The sequence below is a fragment of the Aptenodytes patagonicus genome, chromosome 1 (assembly GCF_965638725.1).
Source record: "Aptenodytes patagonicus chromosome 1, bAptPat1.pri.cur, whole genome shotgun sequence".
In the NCBI taxonomy this organism is placed as follows: domain Eukaryota; kingdom Metazoa; phylum Chordata; class Aves; order Sphenisciformes; family Spheniscidae; genus Aptenodytes; species Aptenodytes patagonicus.
This window is the reverse complement of record NC_134949.1, coordinates 63,639,828-63,654,856: the sequence shown is the minus strand read 5'-3', so window position 1 is coordinate 63,654,856 and position 15,029 is coordinate 63,639,828. Positions and strand designations below refer to the sequence as shown.

Here is a 15,029-nt window from a genome sequence, read left to right as displayed (position 1 = left end):
TTATAGTGGTGACCAAAAGAGCCCTGGTAACGCCTGTACTGTAGCGCTTTTACTTTTCTGATTCCCTCCCTCATCCCACTGGCAGGAGTGAGCAAGTGGCTGGGTGAGCGCTTGGTTGCCACCGCAATACTGTTTGCATATTATCTCGCTTCCCTTGCTTGCTTTTTTCCCAGGTACCATGCTCACAAGTTTCAGCAGTGATTTTCAATGGATGCTTCTCAGTAAGTTTATGCTACATCTTTTGGCTATTGTTGCTGAAGTTAAACAAAATGCCATGAACTTACCTTGAAAACTGCTTAAACAAAAATGAATTGCAGTGACATCCAAGCTACCTATGCAAACCATTTATACATAACTTCAGCAGAAAAACTGCCTTAAAATTTAAACCGTTTTTCCAGCTGTTTTGATTAGAATGCCAAATGTTAGCTTAAAAAAACCCAAACAGATCCTAGTCAAACTTGAATCTATCTAATAATAGTTTGAAGTGTAAGAAGCTATCAAAGCTTTCTTGTATTTCTTGAAATGTCTTTTTCTGCTAGTCTGACGTACTGTAGATTTAAACTACTTACTTATAGTCTACGTTTCAGCAAAATGTTTATTGCTATTATGAAATATAACCTTAATAAGTAAAAGTGCTTGCATTTTTACAATGCTTGAAAGTTTGATTCTACTTTGAGAATCCATTCACGCTTCAAATTAATATTAAATTATTACTCTTGGAAGTTTAAGGGAAAAATAATAACTTTTAACATAAGGATTCATATGCATTAATGGCTAATTTATCAAAATGGGTGAGTTTTGGTTTACTTTAAAACAAACAACAGACAAAACTTTTATCACATTTTAGTTAATTTCAAAGCAAACCATGTATTTTACAATACATATGCACATACATTTTATACATCATCTGATTACAAAAATTAATGCTTTTTTGAATACTGCTAATACAATTAACTGAAGATACACCACCAAAAATTTCTGCTCAAAAAGATTCAGTATCCTTTCCCACATAAAACCGCGCTATTCTGATGTCTCAGCAAAATACAGGGCCAAACCCTGTTAAATTTAAAAACACCAAAGCTTCATATGTCAGTACAAATATTGTTTTCTGAAGTGAAACACTGCTCCCATACACTGTTACATTAAAACAGTTTGTTACCCATTCATAGAGAGGCACTTTTGCTTTTATACTTACAATGCTTGTAAAATACTATACCTTGATCATTTTCATTTGATTACAACCCTCTCTTTGTAATCAAGTCAAGAAATAACACCACTGTATTCTTTGGAATATAATACACCAGATATAAAGTATCTTTCAAATAACCATTAGTTGTTCTTTTACTGTGTATTTTTCTATTAGCATACATTTCTTCCAAATCCCAATTAAATATTACAAATAGGGGGATGAATTGTCACTGTGCTTTAAAGAATGTCAACATCAATAAATGTATACCGAATCTAAATGACAAGTTACATAATTCTTAATTTTCCCGTAGGGCTAAAAAAAGCAGCAACGACAGAAATTTGCAAAATGTTTTGGAACGCAAGATCAAGGACCTATTAAGCTGATCCCAAACAACTTTGCCTTCCAACATTTTATCTAGTTGGCAACATCCACTGCAATAAATGCAGCTACATTTCTTTAGATAACCCTTTTTATAAAAAAGGATAACATGGCCATGAACTAACAGTTGTAAAGTAAGATCTGTTGAAAACTGCCTATGTACAGGTTTCCTGCAATTATTTTTTTTGTTGTTTTGCATCGTCACAGCTCCAGCAGCTTGTATATTACGAAGAGTACTGCGGAGATTCTGACTGTAGATGCGTGATTTTTTTACTTCATATCAACATAGTTAAAATTCAAACCATAAAAGACACTTATGAGTGAGAGATTTTAAATGCTTATCACATCTTGAGGTAGACTGATCTCCAAAATAAAGCTCTTCTACACTTTGATTCGTTCATGACCAACTTCCTTTTGGATCCTTCTCCTTGGAAAAATCTTTCGTTTAAGTGCAATTAGCTGAGGAGGGAAAAAAAATATAATATTTAGTTCTCTGCTGGGGTAGAGGTGCACAGCTGGTCAGGCTTTCATCCTAGAAACTATAAAATCTGTACCATCCAGGGTAATTAAGTCAATCCTGTATTTTTTTTCACTGCACAGGAAGAAAGTTATTTACTGAAATTCATCTATTAGGCGTGCACATTTCCACCAGACTTCTCAATAACCAGAATACAAGCAGAAAGTGAAAAACACAGTATGCCTATATTCTGATTATTTTAAAGTTAATTTGTGTGTTTAAATTAATATAACATCAGGCTACACTCAGTTTCTAAAAGATCAACACAAAGCTGGCATCTTAAAACAGTATTTATATACCTAGCTGTACCACTGAGTTGAGTACCCCCTTCCAAAACCAAGTTACTAATGCAGGGCGAGTTTTCTAATATATACAAAAGGCTGAAAATCAAGGGAAAGATTCATGCAAAAGTTACAGGTGGGAAAAAAAATAATAATCAAAAGCCAACCTTTCAAGAATTACACCCTCTTCATCAGACCACGGAAAGGGTTACTTAAGGCCCCAACCTGCAAAGAATTACCCATATGATTTGTTCCATTGACTCCCTCTAAGTTTAGCAGGATTAATCACGTTCAAGAAAGTTCTTTTATGCTTGCAGAAGTGGAGGCTTTTTTCCTTCAAGTCGAATTCAAAACCTTTTGAATTTAATAGAAGTCTTTGCAATTACTTAGGGAAGAGATTTAGATAGGGCCCCTAAATACCTTGAGATTCTCTTCAGGACTCGAGTATTGCTATTACTTAAATTTTCTTCCTGTTAATTAATTCGCGCTTTTACCAATATGTGTGTTAATAGACCAAGACTTTCAAAAACAATTACTGATTTTGAACATCCAAATTTAGCACACTTATGGACTTGACAGTCACAAAGCGCCTGAAAAGGGAACACCACTCTCCTTCCCCCCATAAGACTCTCTTTTCAAGGAATCTCAACATGACTTAAAAATTGAAGGAACCTAATCATCAGTCATGTATCATCTTTACTTGCTTTATGAAGGAAAAATCCTAGCTACTCGTCAAAACCTATTTAAGAAATCCATTTTATGTTATCCTGAAGATACAGCAATCTATTAGACGTTATAGAATTGATAACAAGATATTAATTTTACCTGTTCAGCAAAAAATGAGATGACTGTAAATACAATAAGTGTTACTAGAACACAATGGGTCCAGAATTTGAGCTTGTCTCTATATGCCCTCCTGCACAAAGAAAGAATGAAACAGAAAAACAGCTTCATATATTATCAATGCAAATACATAAACTTTAAAGAGTTTCCATGAAACAGGCAAAGAAATTTTTTCCAGTACTTAAAGGGTGGCTAGAAAGAGGATGGAGGCTCTCTCTTCACAAAGACCCACATGGAGAGGACAAGGGGCAAGAGGTACAAGTTGGACTGGGAGAGGTTTTGTCTTGATATAAGAAAATTTTTTTAAAGTGAGAACAATCATTCACTGGAACAACCACCCCAGGGATATGGTGGAGTCCCCACCACTGGAGGTTTTCAAGAAGCAACTGGACAGGGTGCTAGATAATCTCATCTAGGCTCCCTTTCCCACAAAATGTTGGGCCAGATGATCTTTTGAGGTCCCTTCCAACCTGGGCTGCCCTATGATTCTGTAAAACATTTTGATAAACGTGGATTTCCACCAGCACTTCAGCATGCTTTAACCCACCCTGGTAGAAATCTGCTTTGGCTACAAAGTGTTCTTGTGAAGCTAACAAAGCCTTGGTGGATGTCCTCAAAAAGAAAGCCAACAGTATGTCTACTCCTCCAGCCCAAATTTCTACAGCTAACTGCTGAAACGGGTTTGCCCCCCACTCTCTCTGCCACTGCTACATAGCAGGGCTTGTAGCACTACAATCCACACCTCCTGAACCTTTTCTACAGTTCCTCTAATATTTTCTCTTTCCTTATAACAGCTATCTCTTATAATTTGCTGATCAGCAACAACATTACTATACCACTCTTCTTGTCTCATTTTTATCACGACACTTGCCAAACTTTTGCTTGTATTCTCAAATCAACTTCTCCAATATCTGAAGTTAAAATATTATTTATAAAATGGCAAGAGGTAAATACACATGAAAATTTCACACATTATGTAAAAATGAGACACACGTATCTTTTCTGATGATTATCCAGCTGATTATTGCTGTCTGACAGATTAAAAACAATTAAATCAGTTAGTGAGAAAGTTAACATAGTTTCTATTGTCCCTCTGCAACAGGCATTCCAAACAATGTTTTTTTTTTTTTTTTTACATTTAAAGAAAGTCAGAAGTCCTGATTTTTTTTTCTTTTAAACCTTTGTCTTTGAAGTATCTTAGGGCCAATCAATGAAATGTTAATGACTTTAGGAGCAACAGAAAAACCCAAACCCTGCAAACCTCAAATTTTAGTCCATTCAAATCTTTTCACATTATCTTCGCTGTTAACTCCTTCATGACAATACTGGGGGGAAAAATGGCTTGTACCAATATGGTCTGTAATTATATGCTATTGCACTACAATAACTTGAAGAGAATCTGTGTAACATACCATTCTTGGAGTTCATGCATGTGAAGGAAACGATTCCGATATTCTCTTGGCAGTTCAAATTGGGAAGGTATGGGAAACATTGATTCATAAAAATCCCTAAGCACCGCTTTAACTGTCTGAGCATCCTTATGATTATGATCAATATTGTCATTTAGGCAAACAAATTTTCTAGAAAACAGGAAGTCTTTGTTAGAATATTTCCTTTACTAATACGGCAAAGGTATTGGCAAACCAAGAACACAAACACAATCCTTTCAAACAAAATTGATACAGTATCCTTTTAAAACCAAATTGATATATTTGATACTGGTAATCAGTTTTCTTACTGTTGCATTATTTTAAATTAATTTTATTTTAAGTCTAAGAGCACCAAGGCTGACAGCGAGTCAAAACCTCTGAGGAATCAAATGAACAAGCCACATTTCTCTGTCTACTTATATAATGCTGCCATCTAATGGGCACTAGTATGCATCATCCCGGAGCCCACCACTGGATATAGACAGCAGGTTAGAAAGGCCAGCATTATGATTTTGGTAAGGGTTTTTACCGTTTTAAATAAATTGTCATGAGTAAAGTATCTTAAACAACAAAATGAGCTCCACTGTAGGAGGTGAACATACAAGATTATTAATATTTTACTGTGTATGTTGCACTCTTCAGAGAAAGTCAACATAAAAGCCATAGAAGATTGTACAAGAGAAGGCAAAGCTTGGTCCCCAGGCTTTGAGTTACTGAGAACACTACATAAACTGGGCAGGATGTGACTTGAATCAGAGACCCAAAGATGAACTTGTATAATCAACCAAAATACAAACAACAACAACCTGGATAGAATTCACATGGAAATCACTGTGACCAAATAAGCATGCTCCCCATAATGCCTCCTGCAGAGAGTTACTTCTCATATAAGAAACACAGAACTATCTAAGTTACTGCAAATTACTGAAACTAAAGCAGCAGTTAGTGTGCTAGACTGGCACCTTGGCCACTCTGACCTGGTGCTTGACAACAAAAATTCCCTTTCCCACATATAGGCAAGGTTATGTGCTTTATTTATATTGTGAGATACAAGACCCTTACCTTTTCCCCAGAGGGAGAAATCATATCTGGTGACATAAGCCTTGTAATTGCTAACCTTTGTAAATAAGTAGTTCTGGTCAGCTGTATTCTCCATAGTATGGTGTGCTCTTTCAAAGAGCAAAGTTCAGACTTCCTACATGAAGCTGGAAATAAGCAGAACTCTAGAGCACATGAATGGGCCTACACAGGGCATTACCACTTTTCCTCAGTCTGTACTGAATCTGGCAGAATTGGTAACCTTGTTCTAGACAATTACATGCAGGGAACAAACAGTCATTCAAATTGCTACGTCTGAGACAAACAAAATATGCCTCTCCTCTTCAAAGATGAGCAGGCTATGTCTACACTATCAAGTAATACTATGCAAAGCAGCTAGTTATGGCAATCATATGTCTACACTATAAGCATTTTGGGAGTTCACTCTGGACTATCGCTGACCTTGTCCCTTGGACTGGCAGCTCATTAGCCCTGGGAATGCAGTAGCTGCACTCCTGGAGTCTATATCCCTGTTTAGCTTCATCTGAAAGTGATGCAGTTTACAGAGTGAGAGGCTGCTACACAGAGCAAACCAAAGCACAGTAAGTGGGAGAGATGAGGATATTAACCTGTTTCAAATGGAAAGCCTGTTTTAATCCATCCTAAAGAAACCAAATCTGACATTCCTTTGGATATTCCAGAATTAATGCCTAGATGATTAAGGCTCACTTTTCCTTAAGGATGCAAACCAAACATTTTAGGCAGATCAGTACATGAAAAATACTTTTAGTTTGTCCCAAGAGAGGCACCGAATACCTGTTTTTACAGACTGTGTATAGCTATTCTGTTTTATACTCAAGGAAAGCATGGCAAAGAGAAGGAAATGGCATGCCTACATAGCCACGCCAGCTCTCCTTTGCTAACAAGATATGACTACAGTACTGCACTATACTTTGCAGGAATACAGCCCAAGCAATTGACTCAACCTCGCTTCACGACCAGCCAATAATCTGGGACTACAATACACTATTGTTCCTTCAGAGGGGGGGGGGAAAAAAAACCAAACAAACCAAAAGCATATGCATATATGGAGACTCAGGCTGAGTCCATAATAGCATGCCAGTGCATCATATGAAAATTAGGGAAGATTCAAGACAGATCAGCTTGCCTGCCTCATCTTGCCTGCTGAGGTTCCTGTGACAACAGACTAGACACCCTTACGCAAACACATCCTCATCTAAGGATGCAATCACTCCACAGAATAGGCAGCTCCATTTTAAGTTGCTAAAGGCCTCAATCCATTAGACATACTCATAGCACAACCAACACAGCATCAGGATCAAGTCTGACATCAGCAACCATCCTTAAAAGTAAGAAGCCAAGTGATTGCAAGCATGAACTTGAACACTGAAGGTGAGAAACTCACGTTACGCGCCCTCCTTGGGGCTAACAGAAGGCTTGCAATCACACCTACATTTGAGAAAAAGTCCTAGCCAGCAGATACAAAGAAATAGAGGAGGAAGGCGAAGTGGCAGGGTGAGGTAGGGCACTGCCCACTTTTCTTTTGAACCGGGTCATTGTGGGAACTGGAATGCAAGAGTTATGCGGCCAGAAGGCACTCCTGTAAGGAAGAGCAATAGATACAAACCACCTTCAGCTACAAAATGTCTCAAGACTAGCATACCCCTTTCTGAATGAATGACCTAGCAAGTAGTACAGTGTAAGAGGCAAGTGAAAACCTGCTCTTTATCTAGAAATGCAATGGTGTAGCTTTACAGGCAGCTGAGATTACCCAGTAGCTTGCTGTGACCTGCAAGAGGAGGTTTCACTTTCCCTGGCCCAAGGTACCTGGTCCTACTTTCCTCCTTGCTCTGTTTTTTGACACTTGTCAGACCCCTCCTTGAGGCCAAACTCATTAAACTGGCAGAGAACTCTCTAGTTTTAAGACAGAAGCAAAATGCAAGATAAAAGCGTGCAACCGAGAGGAAGGAAGGAGAGGAGATGGGTGGAGGCACTGTCTCACTTTTAAGACAGCCGGCTATTAAATTATCTCACCATGTCTTGTTGAACCTGTCTTATGCAATGGGCTCAGGACTATAGTTAAATGCTTCTGTGAAGCACATTCAGACTTGAGTCTCAAATACAGCACCCTTTGCTTTGCAAGGTGGTTGCTGTGAAATGTATCCCAGGACATTTATTTTCCCCATTTATCTCACAGTCATTTTAGGAGCCTAATTCAACACTACAGAGCCTACTCTCAGATTTGGTTATCTAAACCTTTCACCACTGAGAAGTGGAGAAACAGAGAACTACCTTCTGGCTTTGGATGGTTTCTCACCAAATATTTTTTTTTAAAAATTAATACCTCTTGCCATGTTGTAATAGAGCATGAAAGCATAATGGATATGCAAAACTCATTTTGTAACAAAATAATCCACACCTAAGTTTTATTTTAAAATTATTACGTAAAGCGTATCAAAATGCTCTTCCTTTAAAATAAAACTACCTGCAATATAAACTGTATGCCCTCAAGAATGGCAAAAATGAAAGCCTCAAAAATAGCTGAAGTTTATCTGTAAGTTTTCAAAGCTTTTAGATCTATAAAAATGTAACAGAAATAACAGAGAGAGCAGTCACTTAGCTTCAGTTAAATAGAAAAAATTAGAAGTACTTTTGGTTAAAATTGGTCTTGCCCTGTAACACACAGTGTAGAAATGCATTGCAATAATTTTTTTTTTTTCAACGCACAAATAGTTTAAACAGTTGAAGCAGAAAATCAAAACCACCTCAAAACTTCATACAAATCAAGAAACAGGATACCTGGGATTTTTTCGTATGTCATCCAGCTGACCAACTACATGAGAAACATTTGTGCGAATCATTTTGAAGGCAATTTCCTCTTCTCCCATGATTTCAAACCTTATTGTTACAAAAAATATTTATACATTAATAGAACAACCTAAAGTCAGATTCAATAAATATTAATTTAATATTTTATTTAATAACTTATTTCTGTCGAACCTTCATTACAATTTATAATTTGATTTCTATCAGTATATTTACATTTTTCAGCTAATGTTCTTATGCAGAACCACTTTCCTGTAGATTTATTAGTAGCCACCCATAAACCGAAGAACTGAATTCTAATACAAATTATGTAAACTACAAGTTTTGGCATAAAAGTAACAATTGATCTGAAAGTAGACATAACACTTACTATGCTTTTTTTTTTATTAAACACAAAATTTACAATTGTAATTTATAATTACACTTCAGACATGAGAAAACATGTTCTTATTCAATCACCAATCCCAGAAAAATATTAAAATTACAGAAGAGTATATAAAACTACAGCCTTAAATACAAATAAAACCTTCCTCATCCACCTAATCAGTAACGTGCAGACAAAACAAGTATATAAAATACAGAAGTATAAAATTTCTGAAGGATATCTTGAGTTTAAAAGGGGGTCAAATGCTCTTTCAGCAGTCTTACTAGAGGCACCACACTTGTATTTTTTACCTTTCTTATCTTGATATAAGAAAAGACCCTGCCTGCTCCTTGAAGTCTCACCTGAGAACATACTCCATTTATTAAGCTCACAAAATTAATAATACAGTTTTCAATACTGGAGTTCCACAGAACAAAAGAGCAGCTTATATCTTAAACTGACTTACACTAATGTATTTATACCATTAAGCACAGCAAATCCTTGCCTCAAGGCACCACAACATTTTTCAACCTCATTTGTTGTGTTAGCTTTTCAGTTTTAGCATAAACTCTCCTGGGAAGAGAATTACTTACAAAGCTTACAGCACAACTTAAGGTACTATAAATTAATGTATAAGAACGTCCAAAAGCTGCATCTGTAACCTTCTTTCATTCTACAGTTTTATTTGACTTTGTAGCCACTCCTGGGGCAACTGCATGCTTCAGAGACTCCCCATCACTCCCCCCTGCCCAACGCCGCTGGTGAGGCAATGGACAGGAGACAAGGCTATGAGCTCCATGCCAGCAAACAGCCTCATCGGCATGCAATTGGTTTGCAGGTTTCAGAGAAGAAAGATCTGAGAGAACCTGATCTCAGGCAGCTCTACACAAACACAATTATTCAAACAAACCCACGGTCATGGTCATGGTTTGTCCTGCCCTTTCCAAAGGGGATGGAAACTCTTTTCTTGTCCTCCTCCCTACCTGTCACTCCTCCTCCTTGCAGGAAAACTACAAGGTAGTTAAGGCTAAAACGCTTTTTCTTTTCTTTTTTTACCCTTCAGTAGAAGAAAGAATGAAGCAGATTTACAACTTCTATGTACAGGACAGGCTCTTTCCTCCTTTTTAATGCTACTTTAACTGCCCTCACTCACTACATATAGTCAATTTATACAGCCATCTAAAGATACTCTGGCTTACTGTTGTACAACACAAATTAGGATCTGGCCCAAGAAGACACAAGCAGCATGGAAATATTTAGTCTACTAAGTAAGAAACCATGAAAAAAATCAAATCATTCTGCACAGTGAAACACACATAAGCAGATATCAGTATGTTTCTTCAGTTCCACTGTTAAATTGAGCTAAGATTTGTTAACATACACATCCAATCTTTGGTCATGTATGTATTTATACCTCTTCTTATTGCTTTACAAAACCTAGCATGGCTTTTCACAGGACTAACAACGTACCTGTATTTGTTTTTGTCCTTGTATGCCTTACGGATTCTATCAGTCACAGGTTTGCAATTAGTCACTAGGTTTTTTGTTACTGGAGGCTGGAAGAAAACATTGTTTAGGTAATAGGTTACCGAAAATTACAGAGTCTGTTATAAAGATGTACTTTGTAGAAAACTTCTATTGCAGCTAGAAAGGCCTGTGTACGCTTTACTCTCCTGGAATGAAAAGCAATAGTTTCTTGATCAACTGTTGAGGGGAAAAACAAAAAAAAAAATTAAAGATACTGGTGCATAACATCACGATTTCCTATGCATACAAATATATGAAAAATACAATCATGTTTGGCAAAAACATTGCAATTTCTAGATTTCATCCTCAATAAAATATTCAGAAATTGTAGCTCATTTGACAGCTGTCTTTGACATTCCTCTGGTAGAGGCCACCAGTAACGCTGGCCAGGCAAACTGCTGATACACATTAGGCCTTATTTCTAACACAGGCTATGTTGAAACAATTCTGGGAAGTAAAATCCCTGTTCTCAAGGGATATTTCTATGGCAGTAGACTCATTCCAAGAAATTTGTCTGCAACAGCTAACAGAAGTAAAAATAAATTAGGCCTCTGTGCTAAACACAAACACTATTTTGTCACTATTTGAACTGACCGATAACATTAGTACATTAGGCATTACTGCTTAGATTAGTAATATTTTACTAATTCTCCAAAAAGATTAAAGTAATTTGACGTTGTTCGCAACCACTGAGACTTATTTCCAACCCCATCTTAAAACATATTCATGGCAGCCATCCTTTATTACTATTCTTCAAAGTTTTTACTTCACAGAATTTTGCAAACTGAATTGAGAGTCATAATGAGGCAAAATGAAGTAAGGCTATACTGGATGTAATGTCCTCAGACTGTGCAGGATTCTCAAATCCACACTTCCATTTCTTCAAATCAGGCTGATAGAATGGCTTTATTTAGAACTTTGCTGGAATTCAGACTTAGGGGAAAATATTTTTAAAACCTTGTAACATAACCTGATAAGACTACAAGGCAGGATAGGTGTCCAGAGGGGAGAAAGAAAAAGAAAAAAAAAAGAAAAAATAGTCAGTGTCCATATATATTTATCTACACACACATTGTAGATCTTTGTACTATGGTTTGCATGTGTTGGGGATCAATAATGCTCTTCTACTACCCAACAGTTCATGATCTGTACTCATCGACATTATTTTTGCTTTGATACGGTATTGGTTTGAAACTATAAAACACCAGGTCAATTTAGTAAAGTACATCCACACTGTTTTTCAAATGCATAGGTTGATGCAGGAATTAAATTGTTGTAAAAGAAATTTAGGTATTAGATCTAAAGATTCTAGATTCATAAATTCCAGCAGATTTTAATGAGAATTTAACCACTAAAATAGCAATTAAGGACTTAAATCCTTAAGGAACATCTAGTCCTAAGACCTCGGTTTTCACAGAATCACAGAATGGTTTAGGTTGGAAGGGACCTCGAGCACTCATCTGTTCCAACTTCCTTGCTCATGCAGGGCCACCTAGTGCCAGTTGCCCAGGACTACGTCCAGATGACTTTTGGCTGTCTCCAAGGATGGAGACTGCCCACAAGTGGGCAACCTGCACCAGTGCTTGGTCACCCTCACAGTAAAAAAGTGTTTCTGATGTTTAGAGACCCTTATGTGTTTTCCGTTTGTGGCCATTACCTCTTCTCCTGCCACTGGGCAACACTGAGAAGAGCCTGGCTCCATCTTCTTTGTGCCCTCCCTTCAGATATTCATATTCATCGATGAGATCCTGCCTTGAGACTGCTCTTTTTTAGGCTAAACAGTCCCCGTTCTCTCAACCTTTTTTCATAAGAGAAATGCTCCAGTCCCTTAATCACCTTCATGGCCCTTCACTGGAGTCCCTCCAGTACGTCCATGTGTCCCTTGTACTGAAGAGCCTGGAACTGAACACAGGACTCCAGGTGTGGCCTCACCAGTGCTGAGTAGAAGGGAAGGGTCACCTCCCTTGACCTGCTGGCAATGCTTTGTCTAATGCAGCCCAGGATACCATTAGCCCTCTTTGCAGCAAGGGCACACTGTTGGCTCATGTTCAACTTGGTGTCCACCAGGACCCCTAGGTCCTTTTCTGCCAAGCTGCTTTCCAGCTGGGTAGCCCCCAGCATAATACTGGTGCATGGGGTTGCTCCTCCCCAGGTGCAGGACTTTGCACTTCTCCTTGCTGAACTTCATGAGGTTCCTGTCAGCCCATCTTTGGAAGTTAAAAGCAGTTAGTCTGAAGCCTTCAGATTAGGAAGAATTACTCTAAAGATGTCCATCTGATGGTTTGGTGTTTTTTTGGGTTTTGTTTTGGTTTTAAATACATGGGTTATAGTTCAGATAAAGACTTATCAGAAAGTTCCAGTCAGAGAGGTATTGGGCTTACTGTCTTTTCGGTTCACAAGTGAATTTTCCTAGCAAGGATGACTTTTAAAATCCCATATATAGTAACATTCTAAAGCTCAGCTTTTCTCTGTTTTTGAAGGAAATTAATGGCTTTATAAGGTAGGAAGTAGCTTGTAAAATTTTCATTTTAAAACACTTCATGTACACACAAGGAGAAACATTTGTAAATAATTTCCTTCTAGAAATCACACCAGCTTTTCAAGCACAGTAAATACATTCTCAGGAAAGAAACCAATCATCTTTTAAGACCAATGTTTCTTACCAGATTGGGATCATAATATGCTTCCTGAGTTGGTGGAATGACATGGATCTGGGTGATGTTGGCAGGAAGAGCTTTAGAGCAATTTATTAGCATTTGTTCTAGACCCGTCAAATCCTAACAGAAAGAGAAAGAAAAAAGATAATCCTGTTTTCTCACTGACATAGTTCTAGAAATCCAGGGTTCACAGACATATTTATTGTTACCTACATAACAAAGTTCCATGCTACTGTTGGAAAAAGAGGACTTAATATTCAGCAGACCCCAATTCAGTAACTGCTGAAGTCAGTAGGACTCCCCATACGCCTAAGTAAAGCAAATGCTCATTGCATAGTTGAACTGAGACCAGATAAAGCATGACTTAATGTCATTTTCATTTAAAAATGAAAACCACACCTTTACTGATTTTACAGAATTCCCAAACCAGCAGTGGCATATTAAACCCCAAATCAAGCAAACAAACAGAAAAGTGAACTGAAAGGACAGGAAGAAGTTTTTCTGACTAAGGTACAGGTCAAGAACACACTAAAGCGGGACTGTGTTCCAGCTATGCCAATGATTTTATGTGCTACTTCAAGAACAAATTATTTTACTGGTTTGTGCCGATTCCTCTCTGTAAAGCAGAAATAGTACACTTCGTTCTCTACTAACTGTCTCTAAGAGCGTAAGTCCTACAAAGACCATGTCTCTGTTTGTCAGGTTCCCAGAAAAACAGAAACATGAATCTTCGTATATGGTCATAGCATTTACTAGTATGACTTCTTTGCTATGTTTTTTCTCACTTCTTTCTTTAGGCCACAAGTTCCTCAGGGCACGGACTGTCTTACACTATGTGCAAGAACAAAAGTAAGCACAGCAGGATCTCACTCTTCACAGTGGCTTTTACCAGTGAACATCTTTTCTGACAAACTCACACTAACTGCTTTCTTGAACTTGGACAGCAGTGATCCATTTTTCTGATGCTGCTAGAACTGAATGTCATTGTTGACTCCATATAACAATGATAAAGTAGAACACAATGTTATATTCTCCATGTAAAATTTAGGAATTGCCAAGTGTTACAGATGCTATAAGCAAGGATAAATAAAGATTTGACTCATTTTAACAGTTTTGGACTTTAAAACTGAAGTTACTCTAAAAGTTACTGATAAGGAAAGAGTACCTGCAAACTTAATGGTAGTTCATGGATTCTCGTGGCCAACGTGCGAATCTCTCGGTCAGACAAAATGCCTGACTGGTCCGTATCAACCTCATCAAAGATCTGAGAAATGTTCAGTGGCTGGACTGCACTCATAAGATAGTAGAAGTATGAAAAAGCAAACTGCATATCTTCTGAGTGCCGCACTTTGTGAAATGATGTCTTGTCAAACTCCTCAGGAAACCTATATGAGAATGTAAACTAAATTAGTACTCTGGTTTCTTAAAGTAAAACATTCCTTACCTAAAAGCAAATTCTCATCTAGAATTTTACAAGGTCCTCAAAAGTCTCCTTATTTTAGCACAACTATCATGTTGTAATATATTCCCTAGTTCCCTCTTCAAAATATAATTTCAATGAGTAGCCATCAACACATTGGAAATAGCTATAGCAAAGCATCAATAGAAAGGTAGAATTACCTATAGTTTTACATTACTCCAAACAAAGACATACTTACATATCCTGTAGCTCTTGCATAACAGTGCGGTCAATCATGTGAGGCATATGAGCAGGGACCTTCCGAGATGTAAATCCAAATTTGCTGTTTAAAAGCTTATTTACATATCGAAGGGAATCAGCAAATGTATCTTTCAGCTGCCTTCCAAAATGTTTACCATCAGTAAAGTATGACATTTGTTTAAGTAATGACTCTTCTTCCTGAACAGCAGGACAGGCATAAATCAAGGTTACATTATCGAAAAAGACCAAAAACGTTAAACACGCAGGAAAAATGACATTTCAGCCAGATGCCAACCCT

At 37.4% G+C, this 15,029-nt stretch overlaps 1 protein-coding gene across 3 annotated transcripts in view; it reads right to left on the bottom strand.

Moving 5' to 3' along the window:
• Positions 1-827: 827 nt before the first annotated feature.
• Positions 828-15,029, bottom strand: part of GNPTAB (N-acetylglucosamine-1-phosphate transferase subunits alpha and beta) — a 48,919-nt gene continuing 34,717 nt past the window's right edge. For 2 of the 3 annotated variants that reach the window (XM_076339684.1, XM_076339703.1), the window contains 8 exons: positions 14,730-14,929; positions 14,237-14,456; positions 13,078-13,191; positions 10,358-10,443; positions 8,497-8,595; positions 4,621-4,788; positions 3,191-3,281; positions 828-2,026 (listed from right to left, as the gene is read on the bottom strand). In XM_076339684.1, the coding sequence (XP_076195799.1) occupies positions 1,949-2,026; positions 3,191-3,281; positions 4,621-4,788; positions 8,497-8,595; positions 10,358-10,443; positions 13,078-13,191; positions 14,237-14,456; positions 14,730-14,929 (1,056 nt within the window). In that variant the 3' untranslated portion in view covers positions 828-1,948. Of the gene's footprint in view, positions 2,027-2,532; positions 2,591-3,190; positions 3,282-4,620; positions 4,789-8,496; positions 8,596-10,357; positions 10,444-13,077; positions 13,192-14,236; positions 14,457-14,729; positions 14,930-15,029 lie in introns of all 3 variants that reach the window. The other variant, XM_076339693.1, reaches the window with a different exon arrangement.